Source organism: Miniopterus natalensis, chromosome 4, assembly GCF_054644295.1.
Source record: "Miniopterus natalensis isolate mMinNat1 chromosome 4, mMinNat1.hap1, whole genome shotgun sequence".
NCBI lineage: Eukaryota > Metazoa > Chordata > Mammalia > Chiroptera > Miniopteridae > Miniopterus > Miniopterus natalensis.
In genome coordinates this window covers 30,901,953-30,919,761 of record NC_142084.1, presented here as the reverse complement: position 1 = coordinate 30,919,761, position 17,809 = coordinate 30,901,953, and the positions used below count along the sequence as shown (strand labels likewise).

Genomic DNA, 17,809 nt, shown 5'->3' with positions numbered 1-17,809 from the left:
TTCTTCTGTACTCAGCAAAAGGTTTTTGCTCCTATGCAAAAAAGTCTGACTTTTAAATTAGTCTATGAGTGAATATACAACTTGGATTCATAAGAAACTCCTACTATCTGTAGCAACAACTTATCTGGACAACAGTCTTTCAAAATGAGCCCCATAGCTCAAAAATAGTCCATCTAAACCTGGGTCATCCTTTCCCCTCCCCTGAATTAGCTACTACAATGTATCCAAAAAGTTTAAGACTTAGTTTGAAAATGTCATACATACAATGGGGATGCATCCGATCTACTATTTGATCATCTGATAAAACTTGCATAGCAAGATGGAATTCAATAAGCCTTTTTTTGTTGTTGACAATCCTCTGGAAGACTTGAAAGTTAACCACAGAACTCAAAGCATTATTCACTGAGTATCAGAATGTCCCTGCCACATGGAAACAGGTGTATAAATGAATCAGGAATTTGAACACCAACACTAACAAAGGAAGGGGGTAATTTAGGGGAAGCTGGGCCTGTTCCAAGTGCCCATGATTCTGAATCTCGTCGCTATTTAAACTTTCCTTTTCTCGATGCACAACTACATTGAATTCCAAAGAAAATTAACAGGACCTTAACACTATCCACTGTCTTAATACATATGCACTGCGGTGAGTGCGAAAACAGAACATTGTACTCAAATTTAATGCTGAATTTATTGCTGATAACTTATGAGTTATTGCCATTTGCAGTTAGAAAGTCCAAGTTACGAATCAGAGCCTAGAACCGACTCCAGAAAAACCTACTACACTTACATCTCTTTCCTGTAGAAACTTGGTCGATGGTGAGAGGTTATCGCAACTTATTGCCTTTCTATTGTTTTTAAAATATAGCCTATTTCGCGCTTTTTTTTTTCTCCTTTCTTTCTTTCCCTTTTTTCCTTGTTAAGGAATCTGTTCTGGTAGGAAGCCCGGACTCCCTGACATAGTCCCTGGTAACTGGCTCTGGGAAGTGTGAGTCCCCAGAGCCTGCAAGCTCATCGCCTGAACGACCATTGTATTGTTGGAGGCCGGCCGGCCAGGTATTGCCAGTGGCCAGGGAAGTCGTCCCAAGCTGGCCCACCAGGCAGCGGTTAGGGAAGAGGAATGTCAAGAGGACTGGTGAACACGAGACCCCAGCTGCCCTTCCTCACAGACAGAACCTGCTGATGGCCTCGCCCTACACCAGCCCTGCTATAGGCACATTCCAGGGCTTCAGGCAGGGGGGACGGAGCGACATGCACCCTAAATTCCAGCTGCAGCAGCTCCGCCCTGTCCCTTCAGATCTTCCCGGGATGATGACCTTTTATAACTTCTCTCCTCCCCACCTGGTATGTTTACACATCAATTCCCTACAGAGTCCCTGAAGCTTCGGAGCTGCGGCCTACTTGCTGCGATGCAACAAAAACAGCCTGCGGGCCAACGTGTGAGCGTGATTTCAGAGCTACCACAGTCCCGGGAAGTAAGTGTTATGGGCTATGAGATGGTACGTGAGGGTTTCAAGGAGCGTTCCGTTCCGTACAGTCAGGTAACCAAGAGTTTGTGCTTTGGGAAGAAGGCAGCGAGCAGGAAAACCCACGGGGCTTCTGTAAGCCACGCCCTCTTTAAAAATGACTTCACTCTTAGTGTTTAATTCAGCTCCTAGTCTCAGCAGTGCTGTGTCGTACGGTTACAACCTACTCCTGTGTTTCCTTAACAAGTTGCGAATCACACACACTTCTCACGATTTGTAAATGACTCTGGGAAAAAAAAAAATCAATCTGAATTGCAAGTAACTGTGTTTGTGTGGCTCAGGAGAGCTGGGCTGCCGCTCGTCCCCCGCGCGGGGCCCCCGTCCAGCGGCTCGGCGCCGAGCCCGCCGGGCCCCGCGCCAGCTCCGGTTCATCAGGAAGCCAGAATGCTCCTCCTGATGATGTCTGTCCTCCTGCCGATGGTGCCGCCGGCGTGGATGCATTTCTTTTCCGAGGCCTCGCTCTCGGAGTCGCTCATCTCCACGTCGGGGGAGTACCCGTCGTTCTCAGTGTCGGATTTCAACTTGCTCTTGGCCCTGTCCTTGGCCGGGACGCGGCCGAGGCCCAAGTAGGGGTAGCCTGCGTGCTGGTGGCAGGCGCCCCCGTGGGCCTCGGCCTGCTGCTGCCGCTCCCCCTTCTTTGGAATCCGGAACCCGCCCCAGTTCTTCACTGGGCTGGCAGGGGTCGTAGGCACTTTGACTGCGGTCTGGTTACAGTTCACCCGGGGCAGGGAGCCGTTGCACTTGGGCGCCGCCTCCCTCCTCCCACCGGGCGCGGGCTGCCCCACTGCAGGGGAGCCCGCGGCTCTCGTGCTGTCCAGGTGCCGCTGGGACACGTCCGTGGACCTGAGCGGCTTGTGACTCTGTTTAAAGGGTCTGTCCTTCCCATCCCCCTTACCGAGGTCACAATGGAAACGATGGTCCCTCCGGCTCCCGGGATCCGGCGTCATCACACCGTTTTTCTGTGGCGCTGACAGGAGACGAGCTTCTGCAAAGGTCTTTTCAAAACTCAGAAAGCTCTCGGGGACCCCCACGCCCTCCCTGAGCAGGGTCTCGCCGTCCCGCCCGGCGCTGCCCTGCAGCAGGGCTCGCTTATGGGGCTTCTTCAGGGAGTGAACCAGGGAGGTGCCCATCTGCTTCCTGAAGAAGGCAGAATGCCACTTCAAATCCTCGATCTTGGGGGCGTCGGGGCCCACGGACGGGCTGTTGAACAAAAGCATGCTTTCCAGGGAGGAGGAGGAGCCGGACGGAGAAGGCACACCTGCGACATGAGGCACAGAGAAGACAAGTTACTGCAGAAGCAAACCCAAACCAGACGACCACAGGCCCTCGGCGGGGCCCTGTGAACGCAAACTTCCCTCGGTGTAACTCACAGCCGCCCAGCTAGTGAAAAGTTGATTTTTAGAGGAAAGGTATTACCTGCCTTGAGAATCTGCACTCGATCTGCGTACAACTTAATGTGCTACATTTTCAAAAAGAGCCGAAGTTCACAGAATTTTTCATGAAACAGCCTCTTTTCAAGGAATATATTTTCCTTCCACACAACAGCTGATCTGATTTTCAAAGGGGAATCCATGCAGATTCGGGCGGTGACCGGGCCCGGCCTCCACCACCCACCTGGCTCCGGTCACCGGCCTCCCAGCGAGACAAGGGCAAGAGCGCAGCTCTACACTCTTCCCGTGAAGCGTGTGAACCCTCGCAGGGCTGCGAGGAGGATGGCCGTGTGACTGTGAAACGGGTAAGGGAAGGAGTTTCAAATCATTCCAGACACACAGGAAACGTGGGGGGAAAAATGTTTACTATTAGATGTAAAACCCATTTGTGGACTTAAACTAAAACGTCACCCAACATGAGGATAAGTTAAATTGGTGTTTTTCAAGCATTTTTCATGCAAATCACAGTAAGCACTAAATTTCTCATTACTCAGTGAAAGCTCACTCTTCGTGAAATCTTATTAGCCAACGCCCGGTGAACTCCCAACACCCGGAGTTCATCAGAAGGGCCACGTTTCTGCCAGGGCCTCAGGGCAAGTTCAGGTTCCTGTCTCCTGTGGACTGTGAACCACCAAGAAAAACAGGCTCTGCCTCAGAGCCCCAGGGATCCGGAACCCCGGAGAGAAGCAGACAGGGACCAAGCATGGGATGGAACAGAGCTAGCGACTCTAAACAGCACTGTCACCACCTGAGGGGCAGGTGTCCTATAACCTGGTTTAGAAGTGCCTGCTTCCTCAAGGATCAATCCTTAGGGTCGGCTTCACACCACACTGTGGTTCCTTTTCTCGCCTATGGTGAGGAAACAAAGCTGAGAGAGAGAGAGAGAGACGCTTTCTGACTCAGAGTCTATCCACTTGGCCTGGGATCCGTGTCTCTGAAGAGTCTCCGACGCGTGACCTTCTACAGGGGGGCCTCTCCACTGGGGACACTCATCCAGCAGAACAGCCCCACCCATCCTGAGTCACCGCAGAGCCTAAACCATGGCCCTGAATGGCACAAGTAAGTCATGGGTGTGCACGCTGCTTCACTTGGAATCTTCTGTCTGACAGGGCAGGAGATGGGCTGGCGTGAGTAAGAACCCAACTGAGAGGCTAACACTGGAAAAGGAGAGACAATGCGCCCTCTGGGGTGTGTCGTGTACAGGCCGTGGCTCCCACAGGGACCGTCTCGCTGCGCTCAGCCCATCCCACCTGGCGTGGTCCACATCTCACAGGGGAGGGCCTACTGGTTTTCCTTTTCTGCAGGAGCAGAAGGACTTCTGAGTGGAGGGATGCACTGCAGCTGTTACACAAATACCCCAGCTCAGCGTCTCAGTCACTCACCCAAGGAAAAACCTCAGCGGGAAACGCAGAGCTGCCTGCAACATCCATGAAAAACTACTCCGTGAAATCAGAGGCAAAGCTCTTTAGAGCTCCTCTTTCTCGGTAATCTCTCATTACCTAAGAGCTTCGCGGGAGTCACAGAAAGCAGCCAGCATCAGCCCCCGGCCCGGCCTGCACTCGCCCTGCCGCCCAGCTCCCCTGCAGGCTGCCGGCTGGAGATCTGCCCACCTTCCTCTCAGACGCAAGGTTAAAATACGTCCAAAAAATCAGTGAAGAGACAGAAGTTCACTTGAAAGAACCTGAATTGAACTGCTTTTACTCATGACACCACCTAGAAAAATTTATTTTAAAAGTTTGATAACTAAATTCTAGCAAATGATACTAGCTTGATACAATACGGAAAATATTTCCTCTTGAGAAAAAAAAAATCTACGATAATATTATTAATAAATTAGTGGCATTAAAACTATGAATTACTTTGAGAATGTCATTTAATACACCCTAGGCTTTTTTCTCTTTGTTCCGCTGACCGACCTACAGCAAGTCCGCACCTCACGTCCACAGGTTCTTGGGCTGCGTGTGAAAGGACACACGTGAAACCATTGACCGGAGGCCAAGTGACGTAAACAAGGGTTTAGTTCCTGTGGCATCTCCTCAGTGTTACAAAGAAACCACCTTGAACAAAATTATGCCCATCTGAGGACCTGCTGTGCCTCCAGTCCCATATATCTGCTTAGTTTTGGGTAAACCAGCATTTGGGTTATCAATATAATAGGGTGTAGCAGCTTCCTTGCTGTCCCCACGTGTCAAAATAACCTACAGCCGGTCGGCCACGACTCAGCACAATGCAGGCGCTTCAGACGCCGCTGCTAGAGAGGGCGGACGGGCGCAGACCAGCTCACCTGACGCCTGCCTGTGCCCGATCCGTGATTCTGCCTCACCCGCACTCAGTACGTCTCCTTCTCTGAAATCCTTCTAACCCCTGCTTTCCGGCGTTGGGAGCACAGAGTGTTCGTGCTGACAGGCAACTTCAACCCAACCTCTCCCACGGACACAGCGTGCCCCACTGTGTATCAGATCTCCAAGCCACTGCCGTGTTTTGTCTCTTTCTCTTCGCTTAGCCTAGAGCAATGGAAAGCAGAAGGCGCTGAATACTAAATACAGGGTTCTGAATCTCCGGAAGATTCAAATCCCACCTACACCAAAAAAGACCACTGCGAATGTTACCTAAACGCAGACATGTGCCTCAAGTACAGTCTTGAGATATATGACCACAGGCTACAGGCAGATGCCAGGCCACGTAGGTATCCCCACAATACCTTACATTTATCAAGTGCTTTGCAACAGAGAAGTTACTCTTTGATTTGAGCCTCCCAACAGTTCCCGAGCAGCAGCTGGAGATACCATCCTCAAGTGACATGTGAGGAAATGGGGCGACCTGGCGAACCTGAGACTTGCTTGCGTGTGGCCTGGAAGTAGAGGGTAAAGGATTCGACCCGCATTTGAGGCCAAATTCTTAGCCCTTTCCCCTATATGGCGACGCCTCAAATGCTCAAAGATTCTCTTTAAATATGAAAGCCTGTGCTTCTTAGATTATTCTGTAGGATAAAAGAAAAACGGAAGAAGCTATCCTTGCTTTCCTCGGCAGAGCGTTAAGGCTTACAACCCCCTGCCCTGCCCTTTGACCTGCGAGGGCTGGATGCATACCTGAAACTCTTTCTTGCTCCAAGAGCTTAGTGTAAAGATTGAATATCTGCTCCTGGACTTTGCACACAGATCGCTTAATCTTTTCCCTGCGGGTCACCATGTAAGTGAGGTTCCGAACCTAGAATGTAGAGAATAAAGATTCTCAGTAAGCAATGCATCGTCACAGTACTTCGGGATTTTGTTTTCTTTACCTGAGAGAAAATGGTCCTACTAGGGCCTCAAGTGACATCAAAAACCAAGATATACTTTAAACATGTTATCCAATCTCTAATCTCCTTTGGGCTGCTAACAAGGATTCCACACATACCCCTCAATGTGGGCAGCAACACGGCCGCGTTAGAGATGGGAGGAGCACCTACAGAATCCCACAGAGGCCCAGCCTTAGATTCATCCCAGCAAAGAGAAAGCCATAAACTGTAGGTGAAAGGCTTTAAGAGAGAAGTCTGGAAGCCCCCATCAGTGCTCCTTCTGCAGAGGGAGCTAGGTACACATAGGTCAAGGGCCATAGAAGAGGAGCCCCCTGCCCCCCAAATATTGTCCCTGCACAGGGCCCACCAGAAGACCCAGTGGTCACCAAGAATCCAAGTAAAGGTCTCAGTCAGCTGGACACTGAGCCCCTGGAGCTCACAGGCAGCTGACATTTGGATAGAACGGGACATCCAGGGAACGTCCTCACTTTGCTGTGGACTCGCTGTCAACGTCAAGTCCAGCTCCCTGAGTCACCACCTGAGACAGAGGCTGCCCTCCTCCTGATTCATTTGTAAGGAACTGAAAAGGCCCACGTGCTCACAGTTCCACTCTGGACCTGACGTTCGGCCCCCAGGATCAGGTGCCCATGTTCAACGCTAACTGATCAACACAGACTTGTTCCATTTCTAAAGCCACCTGGGATCTGCCAATACAGAGACAAAATGTAAAGAATTCATCAATAAACCCCCTTAAATCCTTCAGTCCTAAAACCCATTAGTAAGCCTCACTGGATTCTATGGGCCTGAACACACAGATGTCAAAACGCAAAAGAGCAGATACGCAGCTCAGCCTCCTACAGTAGAATGTGGACAAGACGCCCCGAATCAGCCCGGCGGTGGCAGCGGAAAGCGACTCGCGTTCCCCATCAGCTCCCACGTCAGAGGCTCGACTACTCCGCTAAAAACCAGTTTCCTATGCTTGGCAACCCCCTCCCTGGCTGCAGACCTAGAACCAGGAGAGGTCTGAAGGTCCTGGACCTTCCCTCTGGCAGTGAGGAGGGGGCAGGCCATACACACAAGACTGCACCCTGGCTCCAGCAGGCACCACCCCTCACGGCTTCAGTCCGTTCTGAGCCCCAAGGATTCCAGCTGGGTTCAAGGCGAGAGGACGGCTGGCTCCGTTACATCCATGTGTGCTTTATTTAGCATCTTCCTAACACTTCTCGTCCTCAATTAAAAAAGAATACGTATCTTAGAATTAAAGACCCGAGAAGTAAGTCACGCTCTCTGTCTCTGAGTAAATATTTTGATGCCATTGGCCCCTCATTTTGATGCCTGTTCCTCCTCTCACAGCCTCAGGCCCGCAGGCGAGGAAGTAGGTGTCCTTTATTAAAATCCTGATCCATGGGGACAGAGGCGGCTAACAGGCTATTCTCTTTCATAAGCATTGTCCCACCCAGGGCAGGTTAGAGTGGAAGCTCAAAAAGAGGAAGAGGCAAGACCTAGGCAGGTATCACAGATTATAAACTTGTGGAAAACAAACAGGAGGAACCTGACCTCCGGAAATAGGAATTGCAACAAATTCTGACTCTAGGAGTCGACAGGTAGACAGGTCTGTCCTATTCAAGCTGGATATACGGCAGAGATGCTTACATTTCTTACTTGAAACTATCGCCAGAAATGGAGAACAGGGAAGCCAAAGATCTAACTCTGTATATTATTCAAATTTAATTTCGGTGGCTTCAGCCACTTCCAGGTAAGGTGTCCACCTGACTGCTAGTTGGGAAATCCTCACTTCTATTCCCCTTGATCTCTGATGAGAAACATCCAACTATAACCCCAAAAAGCAAAGGCCAGGGGTTCACTTCCAGTTGGAACGCTTCAGCCTCTTAAGGGCCAGGCCTGGCTGACCAGTTAGAATAGTGAGCACCCTACACTGTACCCTGGGCACAAACACGCTTCACGGGTCAAGGTGCACCGCAGCCCCATGTGGAGCTGAACAGAGGCTCTGTCCTGAACACAGGCCCTGCCTGTACCCCTGACCCAGCGCCCTCCCACTTCATCTCCTCCCAAAAGCCAGCGAGGAGGTACCCCAAACACCAGCTCATGGGTGCACTCACACCAGGTGAAACCTGAGTCAGGCTCTCAGCAATTGCAGTATTTCCCAGCCCTGGCCGGGTAGCTCAGTTGGTTAGAGCATCGTCCCGATGGTTTGCCAAGATTGCGGGTTCTATCCCGAGTCAGGGCACACACAAGAATCAACCAATAAATGCATAAATAAGTGGAACAAAGGAATGTTTTTGTCTCTCTTGCTCTCTAAAATCAATCAATCAATATATTTTTTAAAGCAGTGTTTCCCTACAACACAGAATGCTGGCCCCCAATCCCAGAATTTCTGGAGTCCGAGGTAGGGCCCAAAAACTTGCAATCCCATTAAGTTTCCAGGTGATGCTGCTGGTGGTTGGGGACCACACTCAGAACCACTGCCCTCAGGAATCCGAGTGCTTCCAGGGGTTTTCCTGAATCCTGAGCACCGCTTGCCACACTAAAGTTTAACGTGCCTTTTAACAGCGATAGCTGCACCACATTTTCACAGGTGGCTGTGCCACCGGGCATTGCGTAGGACAGGCCCCGAAGGACCGGGCCCCTCTGGACGCCTCACTGAAGCAGCATGTCTATCTGAGCAGGCACTCAGCTGCCTAACCGTTTGCTGCATCTCTCAGCAGACACTTAGGGGGATGAATCCCACAGATGAAGTGCCTGGGGACTTGACGTGACCAACCACCACTCATCGGCAATCGAGTCTTCTTAAAGGTGTGGGTTCCCAGCCCCTCTTGAAATCCATCCCTGTCACCTAACTTCCTGGTCCAGAACTGGTCCCAGGTGTGCAATGCCCCTAGGTGTGTCTTTGCGGGAAAGAGCAGTTACCGTGATCATTCATCAACTGTTTACATTTCTAACGACGGCTGCTCATCTGTCAGTTGGGACTGCCATCAGGCCTTATGGTCCCATGCAGTAACTGATTCTGTGTACCTGCTGTGACGTTCTGTGTCGTTTAGGCAGAACAAAGAGAGCATGGGTTTATGCGTGTTCTTCCACCCCTGCCCTGAACAGCCGTTGGCCTGATGCACTTCTGGTTTATAATTACAAAGAACTGTGCGGCTCTCGGGCGCGTGGCAAAGATTTAATCTTCCAGAGCCCCCGCCATCGCAGGCCTCATGGCAAATTTTGGAAAACATATTTTTCAGTATAATAATAAGCCCATTTTAAACTGACACTAAATACCCTAGAATCTCTCAGGCTCTTTATTAAAGTAAATGTAAGTAATGCCACACACACACACACAGAAATCCTGATTTATTCCCTGTTTCCCATACATAATTGGCATCATTCTACTTAAAAAGCAACAGTGATGACTCCAAAAAATGTTTAGAATTTAATTATAGGTGCGTGTTAATCTGAGTAACTTAAGCACAGAAAAGAGTTAGTACACCACAAGCATTTTCTACACTTTTATTTTGTGGTGATTGTGAGACAAACACAGTCCAAACATTAGCCTTCTCGCCCTCCCTCCTGAGGACTATCTGACTCCCCGCCTCGTGCACCCCACGTTCAGCCGTCGTCATATAATGGCTCCTCGCCAGGATCCGTTCATCCTTCAGAACCCTTCTCCTCTCTCAACAAAAACTGCCACACGCACGTGTGCTCGGGGGCAAGGTCTTCTTCACACTCACCACCAGGGGGGGCGAGGGAGCACAGCCTCAGCCCTCCTCCCCGCCCGCCTCGCCTGCGTCCCGGTGCTAACCTGCTCCTGGAAAGGGTGTCACCACAGGCTGGCGCTGGGTCGTGTGCTAACAGGGTGTCTAAGGATCTCACGTCCATGCCACCTCTCTCAGGGCCGCGCAGGTCTCTGTGAGATGTGGATAGTTTGGTTCAATGCCTCACTTCGCCCTTTGCTTTGCCTACACTCTCCTTTCAATCATCTGAGTCAGTCTCTCCCAGGCAGGTGAGTCAGTTCCCGCTAGGTGCTGGGGGAGGTGCGTTACTGTTCCAGGCCACTCGGGTGCCGCACCGTGCGGGCTGCTCCAGCTCCTGTGTGCTAATGAATTTAATCAGTCGGGGAGCTGCCGCAGAAGGTGCTCTAAGACGCATCCCCAATTAGCAAGCCTCAGTCAGAAACCACCTACAGGGAGCAGGAGGCCCTGGGGGAAGACAGCCCACTCCTAATTATACCTGTGGCAGGAGAGAAGTGCACCCGGGACTCCAGGTAAGAAGTGAGAAGGTCGCGGGGTGGGGGAGGCACAGAGCAGCGGCCCAAGGAAGCGGCGAGCGGCTCCAGGCAGCCCGGCCGCCAGCCCAGCCACCCGCAGTGACACACCATGTGCTGGGGGATGGGACACCCCCACCCCCACCCCCACACCCCGCAACACCAGACACACGGGGACACGACACACGCACACGTGATACCTACACACAGCCTCAGGGCTGACCTAGCACCTCACTGCCAGGAGGACCTCTGTGACAGACACGCGTGTGTGGAAGAGCTCGCACACACGCCAGCACCGACAGCCTGCCCTGCTCCGTGACCACACGGGCGACACCCGGGGATCAGCCAGGAAACGAGGGCAGAGGCAGGGCTCCGCTCTCCTCAGTGAGCCCACCACCAGCACCGGGTCAGTGTCCCCATCTCGGCCCGCCCCGCCATTAGTCAATCCATTCTAGCTTCCTAACCGTTTGTAAACAATTCTGGACCGATCCCTTGGTCATTTTCCTGGGGCTCAGATCCCTCTAGCTCTAGAATGGAGGGGGACGCACCCCACCTGATCTTGCAGGACAGGAAGGACTAGTGGGAAATGTCTAAAAGCCAGTCCCGGAGAAGCCCCCGCTCTGGCAGGCTTGCACGTCTGTGAGTTTCCCAGCCCACGGGCACTGAACCGACACCCCCACGCTGCGGTATGTACAGGTCCGGCAGCGAGTGCCACCGCGCCGGCTCTGGGCCAGCGGCGGCCTCTGCGGTCCTCTTCTCTAGTCACTACCAGGTGTCAGTGTCAATCATTACCCTCTCCAGGTCCTGCCGCAGGTGCGTGAACAGCTGCAGCCTCCTAAACAAGACATCCTGCTCCCGCTTCGCGAGATTGTCCTCTTCGTCCCTCTTTGGGGTGATCAGGGGCTTGTTGAAGTTGACCTTCCTCTTCAGCTTCCAGTACTGGTACAGGAAGTCCACCACCTCCTCGGGCAGCCGCAGGGCCCTGGCCACGTCCAGCAGGTTGACGAAGGTGTAGAACTCGTCCTCCAGCTGCTGCAGCTTCTGCTTCCGGACGCTCCCCCGGTGGGCCTCCTCCTGCTTCTGCTCGAGGCTGGCGAAGGGCTCCAGCGGGTCCCGGGGAGAGCGCTCGGGGGCCCCGTTCTCCTGAGCGGCCCCCTCCCCGAGGCTCTCCTCGGCTTTCCTGTGGGAGCTGTGCTTCGGGCAGTAGGACTTGAACTTGACCTCGTCGTTCTCAGCCAGGATGGTCTTCATCTCCAGGCCCCGGTCAAAAGCGCAGGTCACGTGGAAGGCCGTGCGGCAGTTCTTCACGGAGCACTGGGGAGGACACACGAGACAAGAGGAGAGACGGTTACACGGGGCAGCGGCTGGAGCCCCTCAGCACCAGGCACCCCGGACCCGCGCGCAGAGCTGCCCCGCAGGCGGGGGCCGTGTCAGAGCCTCACCCGGACTAGCCTTGGCTCACTAACCCAGTCATGTTTTAAACAAGGGAAGGCATAGCCCGGTGAGCCTGGCCCAGTGGTTGAGCATTGACCTATGACCCATGAGGTCAGGGTTCAGTTCCCAGTCAGGGCACATGCCCGGGTTGTGGGCTCGATCCCCAGTAGGGGGCGTGCAGGAGGCAGCCGATCAATGACTTTCTCTCATGACTGATGTTTCTATCTCCCTCTCCCTCTCTCTTAAATTAAAAAAATATATATTTTAAAAAAAAGAAATAAGGGAAGGCCTGGGAGTTAAGGAAACTTCAGGTGAAGGTTTCATAGACCAAACCTAACTCTCAGACAAGCACCTGCAGCCCGTAGCCTGAGGTGGTCTGGCACCTACACTATACGCAAAAGAACATGTGCTCAATGTGCAAAGGACACTCGGAAGCAGTAATCTGCTTTTTCTTTAGATCTGAGCTCCTGAGTGTTTATGTAAAAGGCTGGGATGACAGGAATCCCCTCGGGTAGAATGACAACTAGTCGGAGTTTTTCCAGGAACCTGAATCCTCACTCTCACCCCTGGCCAGCAGAGTCCCAGGACAAGTGGGAAAGCAGTGGGGCATTCCCTCCGAGGCCGCTGCTCAAGATGGGAGGGTGAATAAAAACTCCCCGAGAGTAAAAAGAGCAGGAGACAAGGAGAACCCAGCCCAGGGGGTGGGAACAGGTCTCGGTGCCCGAGGAAGCCTCGCCGGGTGCTTCCGGGGCAGTGGAGGTTGGCACTGAGACCGCGTGCACCCTGCCTGGCGGCGCTGGCTGCTCCCATGGGCCCCTGGGACTCACTTCAGTGGCAGAAAACCAAGAGGGGCCCAATCCCCTGGGTCAGGTCACCTGGAGGCCAGCCTTGGGGGCTGTGCCTCCCTCCCTGAGGAGCAGCCTCCTCATTGCCTTGTCGGAACCACAACCTGGTGCCTCGGACACAAAGGGCGGGCCAGTGGCCTGGCAGGAGGAAACTGATCAACTTCTCCCATCTGATCTCACTGGGTAAAGCCCTGGAAGAGGTTCCTAGTGGTGACTGAAGCCAGTCCCTTAAAAGCAACACTGTACTGTGTAAGGCCAAGTGACCCGGGGCTCACCAGGGCTGCAGGGAAGCAGAACCCAGTGCCCCGGGCCAGCTGAAAAGCTTAATTAAACTCATTCAACAACCCAAATCCATAACCATGAAGGGCAGAGGCTGGAGTTGGGGCTTTCCCCCAGTCGCTTCAGTGTTTAACAGGCCGTGACTCTGCCGGTCAGGACTTCTACCATTATTATAGTCTCTTACCCACAAGTACGGAAAACCCAGCTTCCTTCACCATTTCCTCATCACCAACATAAAACACATGAACTAACAGAAATCTGTCATTTTACCTATAAACAACTTCAATTCTAAGGAATCTGTGAAATCAGCGTGAGTGGCAGAGCAGACACATGCACACCTGGCCGCCGCCATGAGGACAGAGCACTCCGCTGCCCCCGTTAGTGTGCCGCCCTGAGGGGAGCAGGAGTGGGAGCAGATGCCTGAGGCCCGGTCAGTGTTTGGCTTGAACTACACTAAACCCAGGCACTCTGGCTTCCAGGAGGAATGGGCTGCAGCGGAATATTTACACAGGGCTTTATAAAGACGCCAAATGGCCTTCCTTTGGGTTTTCCAATTCAGGTTGACTCAGCAAACAGATGTTACGGAAACGTAAACCAGAGCCTCCACAGCTGCAGACATTTCGGGGAGGAATTCTTTAATAAAATCAGTCCATTCTGTGCAGATATGAAAAATCACCAGCCTCCTTTGGCTTCTTCTCCTTCAAATTAATGTTCTGGGAAAAAGAGGTCAACGGCCACAAAAAAGTCATCTCATCGTCTCTCTTCAAAAGAGAAACAGAGATCCCGTGCGCCCACCCCCTGTAAACCTCAGCCATGGACCAGGACAGGGGTTCTGGGGGAAGGGCAGGCACTCTGCCCTCCCAGGGACAAAGTCAGGTAACTGGGAAGGAAACAATTTCCATTTTCCTGGGTTTGCCACAGCTTGTTTCTGCAGGCGTTCAGAGGGGTACGTGCACACACACACACACACACACACACACACACACGTCCACACACATGTACACAACTCTAATGCCCTTTGTGGGGGGGTTTTGAGGCTTTTGAAAAATTTCCCCTGCATTCTCTCAGGCCAGAGGCTTTTGTTATGTTTTAGTTTTAAGCAGATTCTATTCACATACAAAAATCTGCACTATTTTCAAGGTCCACAGCCAAATCCCACCAGCTGTCTCATGCCTCACCCTCTGAGTATTTCTGTTACATTCTGGATGCTTGAACACCAGTGGAAGTGGTATCAAAGGAGAGCAGAACTACTTGGCACACATAATGAAAATTTTCAAACCCACCAGTCAGTGGGTACCTTAACAAAAAAAAATATTTATCAGCCAAATACAAACAAGTTTTGCCAAATGAGGTCATTTTTTAAAACCCATGACTGGCAGTTTGACCGAGGGGGAGAGCAAGGAGGAACCCCTGGCCCTAAGCTGGTACCTGACCTTAGGGCGAATGCACACGCAGCATTTGCAGGCCATGGAGGACAGCACTTTAGGCTTCTTGAGTCATGATTATCTGGAGATGCCAATAATGTGAGGTCCAGAAATTAACTTCGTTTTAGGCAACATGAAAAAAAGACAGCATGCCTTGTGTAATCTCCTTAATTCTATCTACCCAAAGTTTTTTTACACTTGTCTGGGTGCAGACAAAGAAGCAGGCAAAGTTTACATACAAGCTATAGTGCACACACACACACACACACACACACAGCCAGCCAGACTGCGCTCAGGGCAGCACCTCATGGTGTCCCTCCAGCCGGCTGATGCTCTGAGGAGCCTGTTCAGTACAGATGCAAACACATCAGTACGCCAGGCCGCTGTCTCACACTTCACCTGAGGCAGGACACCCACGTGCACACCTGGGAAACCAGCCGTGTCAGGGGCAGCTGGAGGCAGGTCTGCTACTCGGCTCATAAACAGGTAAGAGGGTGGCCAAGACTGGCTCTGCCCCGGAGCGCCTGCCAGGCTGAGAGCAGAGGGCGCGACCAAACAGACCGTCCTCGCAGCTCAGGCGGAGCCCAGGTGGCCCTGTGATGGCGAAGCCGGGGTTCTGCTTACACAGGACATAATGCACCCACAAAACCCTCAGACCGTTCCCAGCCGCCCCATAAGAGCTGTGAGGCCCTCGCGCTGCTTCTTGGGTTCTAGTCTCACCTCCAAATCCCCAGGGAGTTCACAGAGCTCCCCGCATCCTGCTCCCCGCAACACAGGGAAGGAAATGAAGTCACTAGGACGCGGCCTTACCTGTATGGAGGCCCCGAACTTCTCATTGCAAAGGCTGCACACCAGCGCCCACCGACTGCTGGGGATGTGGGACACCTTCGTGATGGGCTCCATCTTCTCGGGGCTGCCGATGCTCACCTGGAGGTCCAAGAAACAGCAAAAGAGCGTGGCCAAGGCCATCAGATAGACAAAGGCTGAACACGGGTGGCAGAAACTTCCCCACGCCCTCCCACTGGACAGTGGCAAGGGACACTCGACCTCCTAGGACAGGCAAACCCCTACTTTAAAGCATCAGGACAGCTCAGGGGACAGGAGTCATGACTATCTGGAAATGCCAATAATGTGAGGCCCAGTTCCCAGGTCCATTCCCTCCTCCTCCAGGGGTCTAGGGAGTCACGTGACGCAGACATCCCCGTTTATCAAACACTCGGATGAGCGAGAGTTCACCTCTCACCTGAGTCTGACACAGCTCTGGCCCACATGAAGTGGTCAGGACTGAAAGGGAAGCAGGTCAACGTAAGCTGACTTTAACGTCCGTCTCACTGAAGAAAACCATCTTCTTCAAATTGCAAAGGTTACTGCAAAGTGGAAAACTACCAAGACCCACAAGCTCCTCAGCACGGGGCCTGGATCACTGAACCGAGTCCCTGTTAATAGCAAACCACACGACCCGGTGCTACCAGGACCAGAGGCATGAAGCCACAACCCAAATCCTCCACAGATCATTTTCCTCAGGAAGAAAATGCACCAAAAATCACACACCAAAAAACGCTGAAATCTGAATCGCAAATGACATTCTCACAGTGAGCCATGCAAATTAAATTAGTCAAGGTCTGGGACTGGAAATAAATTAGACCAGACCTGAAATTAAAAAGGTGGAGGCTAAGGGAGAATTCCAATAAAAATCACAGAAATGTGACCCAGAGCAGTGGCTGGCTCCTTAACTACGGCGGTGTCCCGTGTACCGCGCACCAGGCATGGCCTTATCCTCTAGGACGCGGCTGTGAGGGGCGTCCGAATCGAAGTCTGAACACCATCCAACTCACTGCTGCTTCAGTCAACATTTCCCCAAGTCTACACCCCCGACATGAGGAAGGTGAGCTGGAGATTCGGGTTAAGGGGGGCACACGGGTAGCACTTAAAAGGTGTTTTTGCTCCTCAGCTGCAGTGTGGCCCGTTTGTGAACGGCTCCCCGCCCCCGCCCCAGCTCAGAGCCAGGACCCTCCAGAGCAGAGCTGTAAGGCCACACCTACCTCGGGGATCCACAGCGCACAGCTGACATGCACCCACTTGGTCCCGCTGCGGGTGGGCTTCATGGCTCCGCCTTTCTTGGGGCACAGCAAACACTTGGGCTGCACCCCCAGGGCACACGTGCGGCACAGCCAGCTGCCCTCAGGGACCTTCAGGATCCCGTAGCAGGCCTGTGAAGCCACAGCAGCCCCAAGGAAAAAGAGAGAAAGAAAAATGATTCATTTTTTTCCCATTATATCTGTTAATTTTTTAACACCCGGAAGGATTTTAACAGAGCAAGCAGCAAAACAGAGGCGCTCCCGTGCCCACCTGGCCGGGACCCTCTCCCATCAGAAAACGCCAGGTGGCATGGCCTCACCGGGGCAACCGGGAGGTGTTTGACATCTGTGGGTACAATACACACGTGCTCACCACAGGGTGGTTCTGAACATTCCCTGAGGACAGAAAGGTTTTCAAAGAGTCTGCTCTGCTGTGTGGCTATGACACCCGTCGCCAGCCCAACTCTAAATACTGAGCCGTGAATCCTCAAAGCCCTGCTCAGCGCTGAGGACAGGAAGCTGCTCCTCCCCGTTACCCCATGTGGGTGGGATTCAAACAGAAAACTCCACAGAGCGCCTGAGAGTCTCCCGAAGCTATAAATGAGATGGCAATGAAACCCCAGCTCAGGAGCACCCTCGTTCCCCGGCTCAAACGCTACGAACCGGATCCCAACGCTCTCCTAAGTGAATCCGCCAAGCCCAGAAAGATGAGACTCTCTAAATAAAGAGGATTTGGTCTTTTTCATTGATACTTAAAGCAGAGCCCACTCTGCACAAGACGCCAAAACTGCAGAAATCAAGGCTTTTACACCCAAAGTCACTAAGGTGGTTCAAAGAAAGAAAAGGCAAGTGTTAAATAAGTGAAGAAACAAAGCCATGATGGCACCAGGCGCAGGTTCAGAGCCTTCTAAAAACACCAAACTGCAAAACGCTGTCCTCAGATGAACTACAAGTCAGGAAGTCGAGACACAGTAACAGGGCTCCAGCTCTCCAGACAGGAAAACACAGCCCGGTGCAGTCTGCGAGTGCAGGACGCAAAGGGAAACCGCAGGGATGAGCGCGGAGGGGGCACGTGACAGACGAGCTCGGGCCGCGACGTCAGGGCCATGAATGAGCCACTGTCAACACAGACTGACGGGGAAAACACTTTAAATAGAGCTAAATGACACTATTAAGGTTTCAAACACTAAAGGGTTTCTATCAGGCATTCTAGAGAAAGTCACATTTGAAAAGACAATTTTTTTTTTTTTTT

The 17,809-nt window shown here is 52.4% G+C and overlaps 1 protein-coding gene across 4 annotated transcripts in view; it reads right to left on the bottom strand.

The window, feature by feature from the left end:
• Positions 1 to 1,022: 1,022 nt before the first annotated feature.
• JADE1 (jade family PHD finger 1) overlaps positions 1,023 to 17,809 on the bottom strand; it is a 52,814-nt gene continuing 36,027 nt past the window's right edge. For all 4 annotated transcript variants that reach the window (XM_087816480.1, XM_016203336.2, XM_016203337.2 and 1 more), the window contains exons 7-11: positions 16,522 to 16,689; positions 15,290 to 15,406; positions 11,290 to 11,811; positions 6,043 to 6,160; positions 1,023 to 2,781 (exon numbers count right to left, since the gene is read on the bottom strand). In XM_087816480.1, coding sequence (XP_087672606.1) covers positions 1,895 to 2,781; positions 6,043 to 6,160; positions 11,290 to 11,811; positions 15,290 to 15,406; positions 16,522 to 16,689 — 1,812 coding nt within the window. In that variant the 3' untranslated portion in view covers positions 1,023 to 1,894. The remainder of the gene's footprint in view (positions 2,782 to 6,042; positions 6,161 to 11,289; positions 11,812 to 15,289; positions 15,407 to 16,521; positions 16,690 to 17,809) is intronic.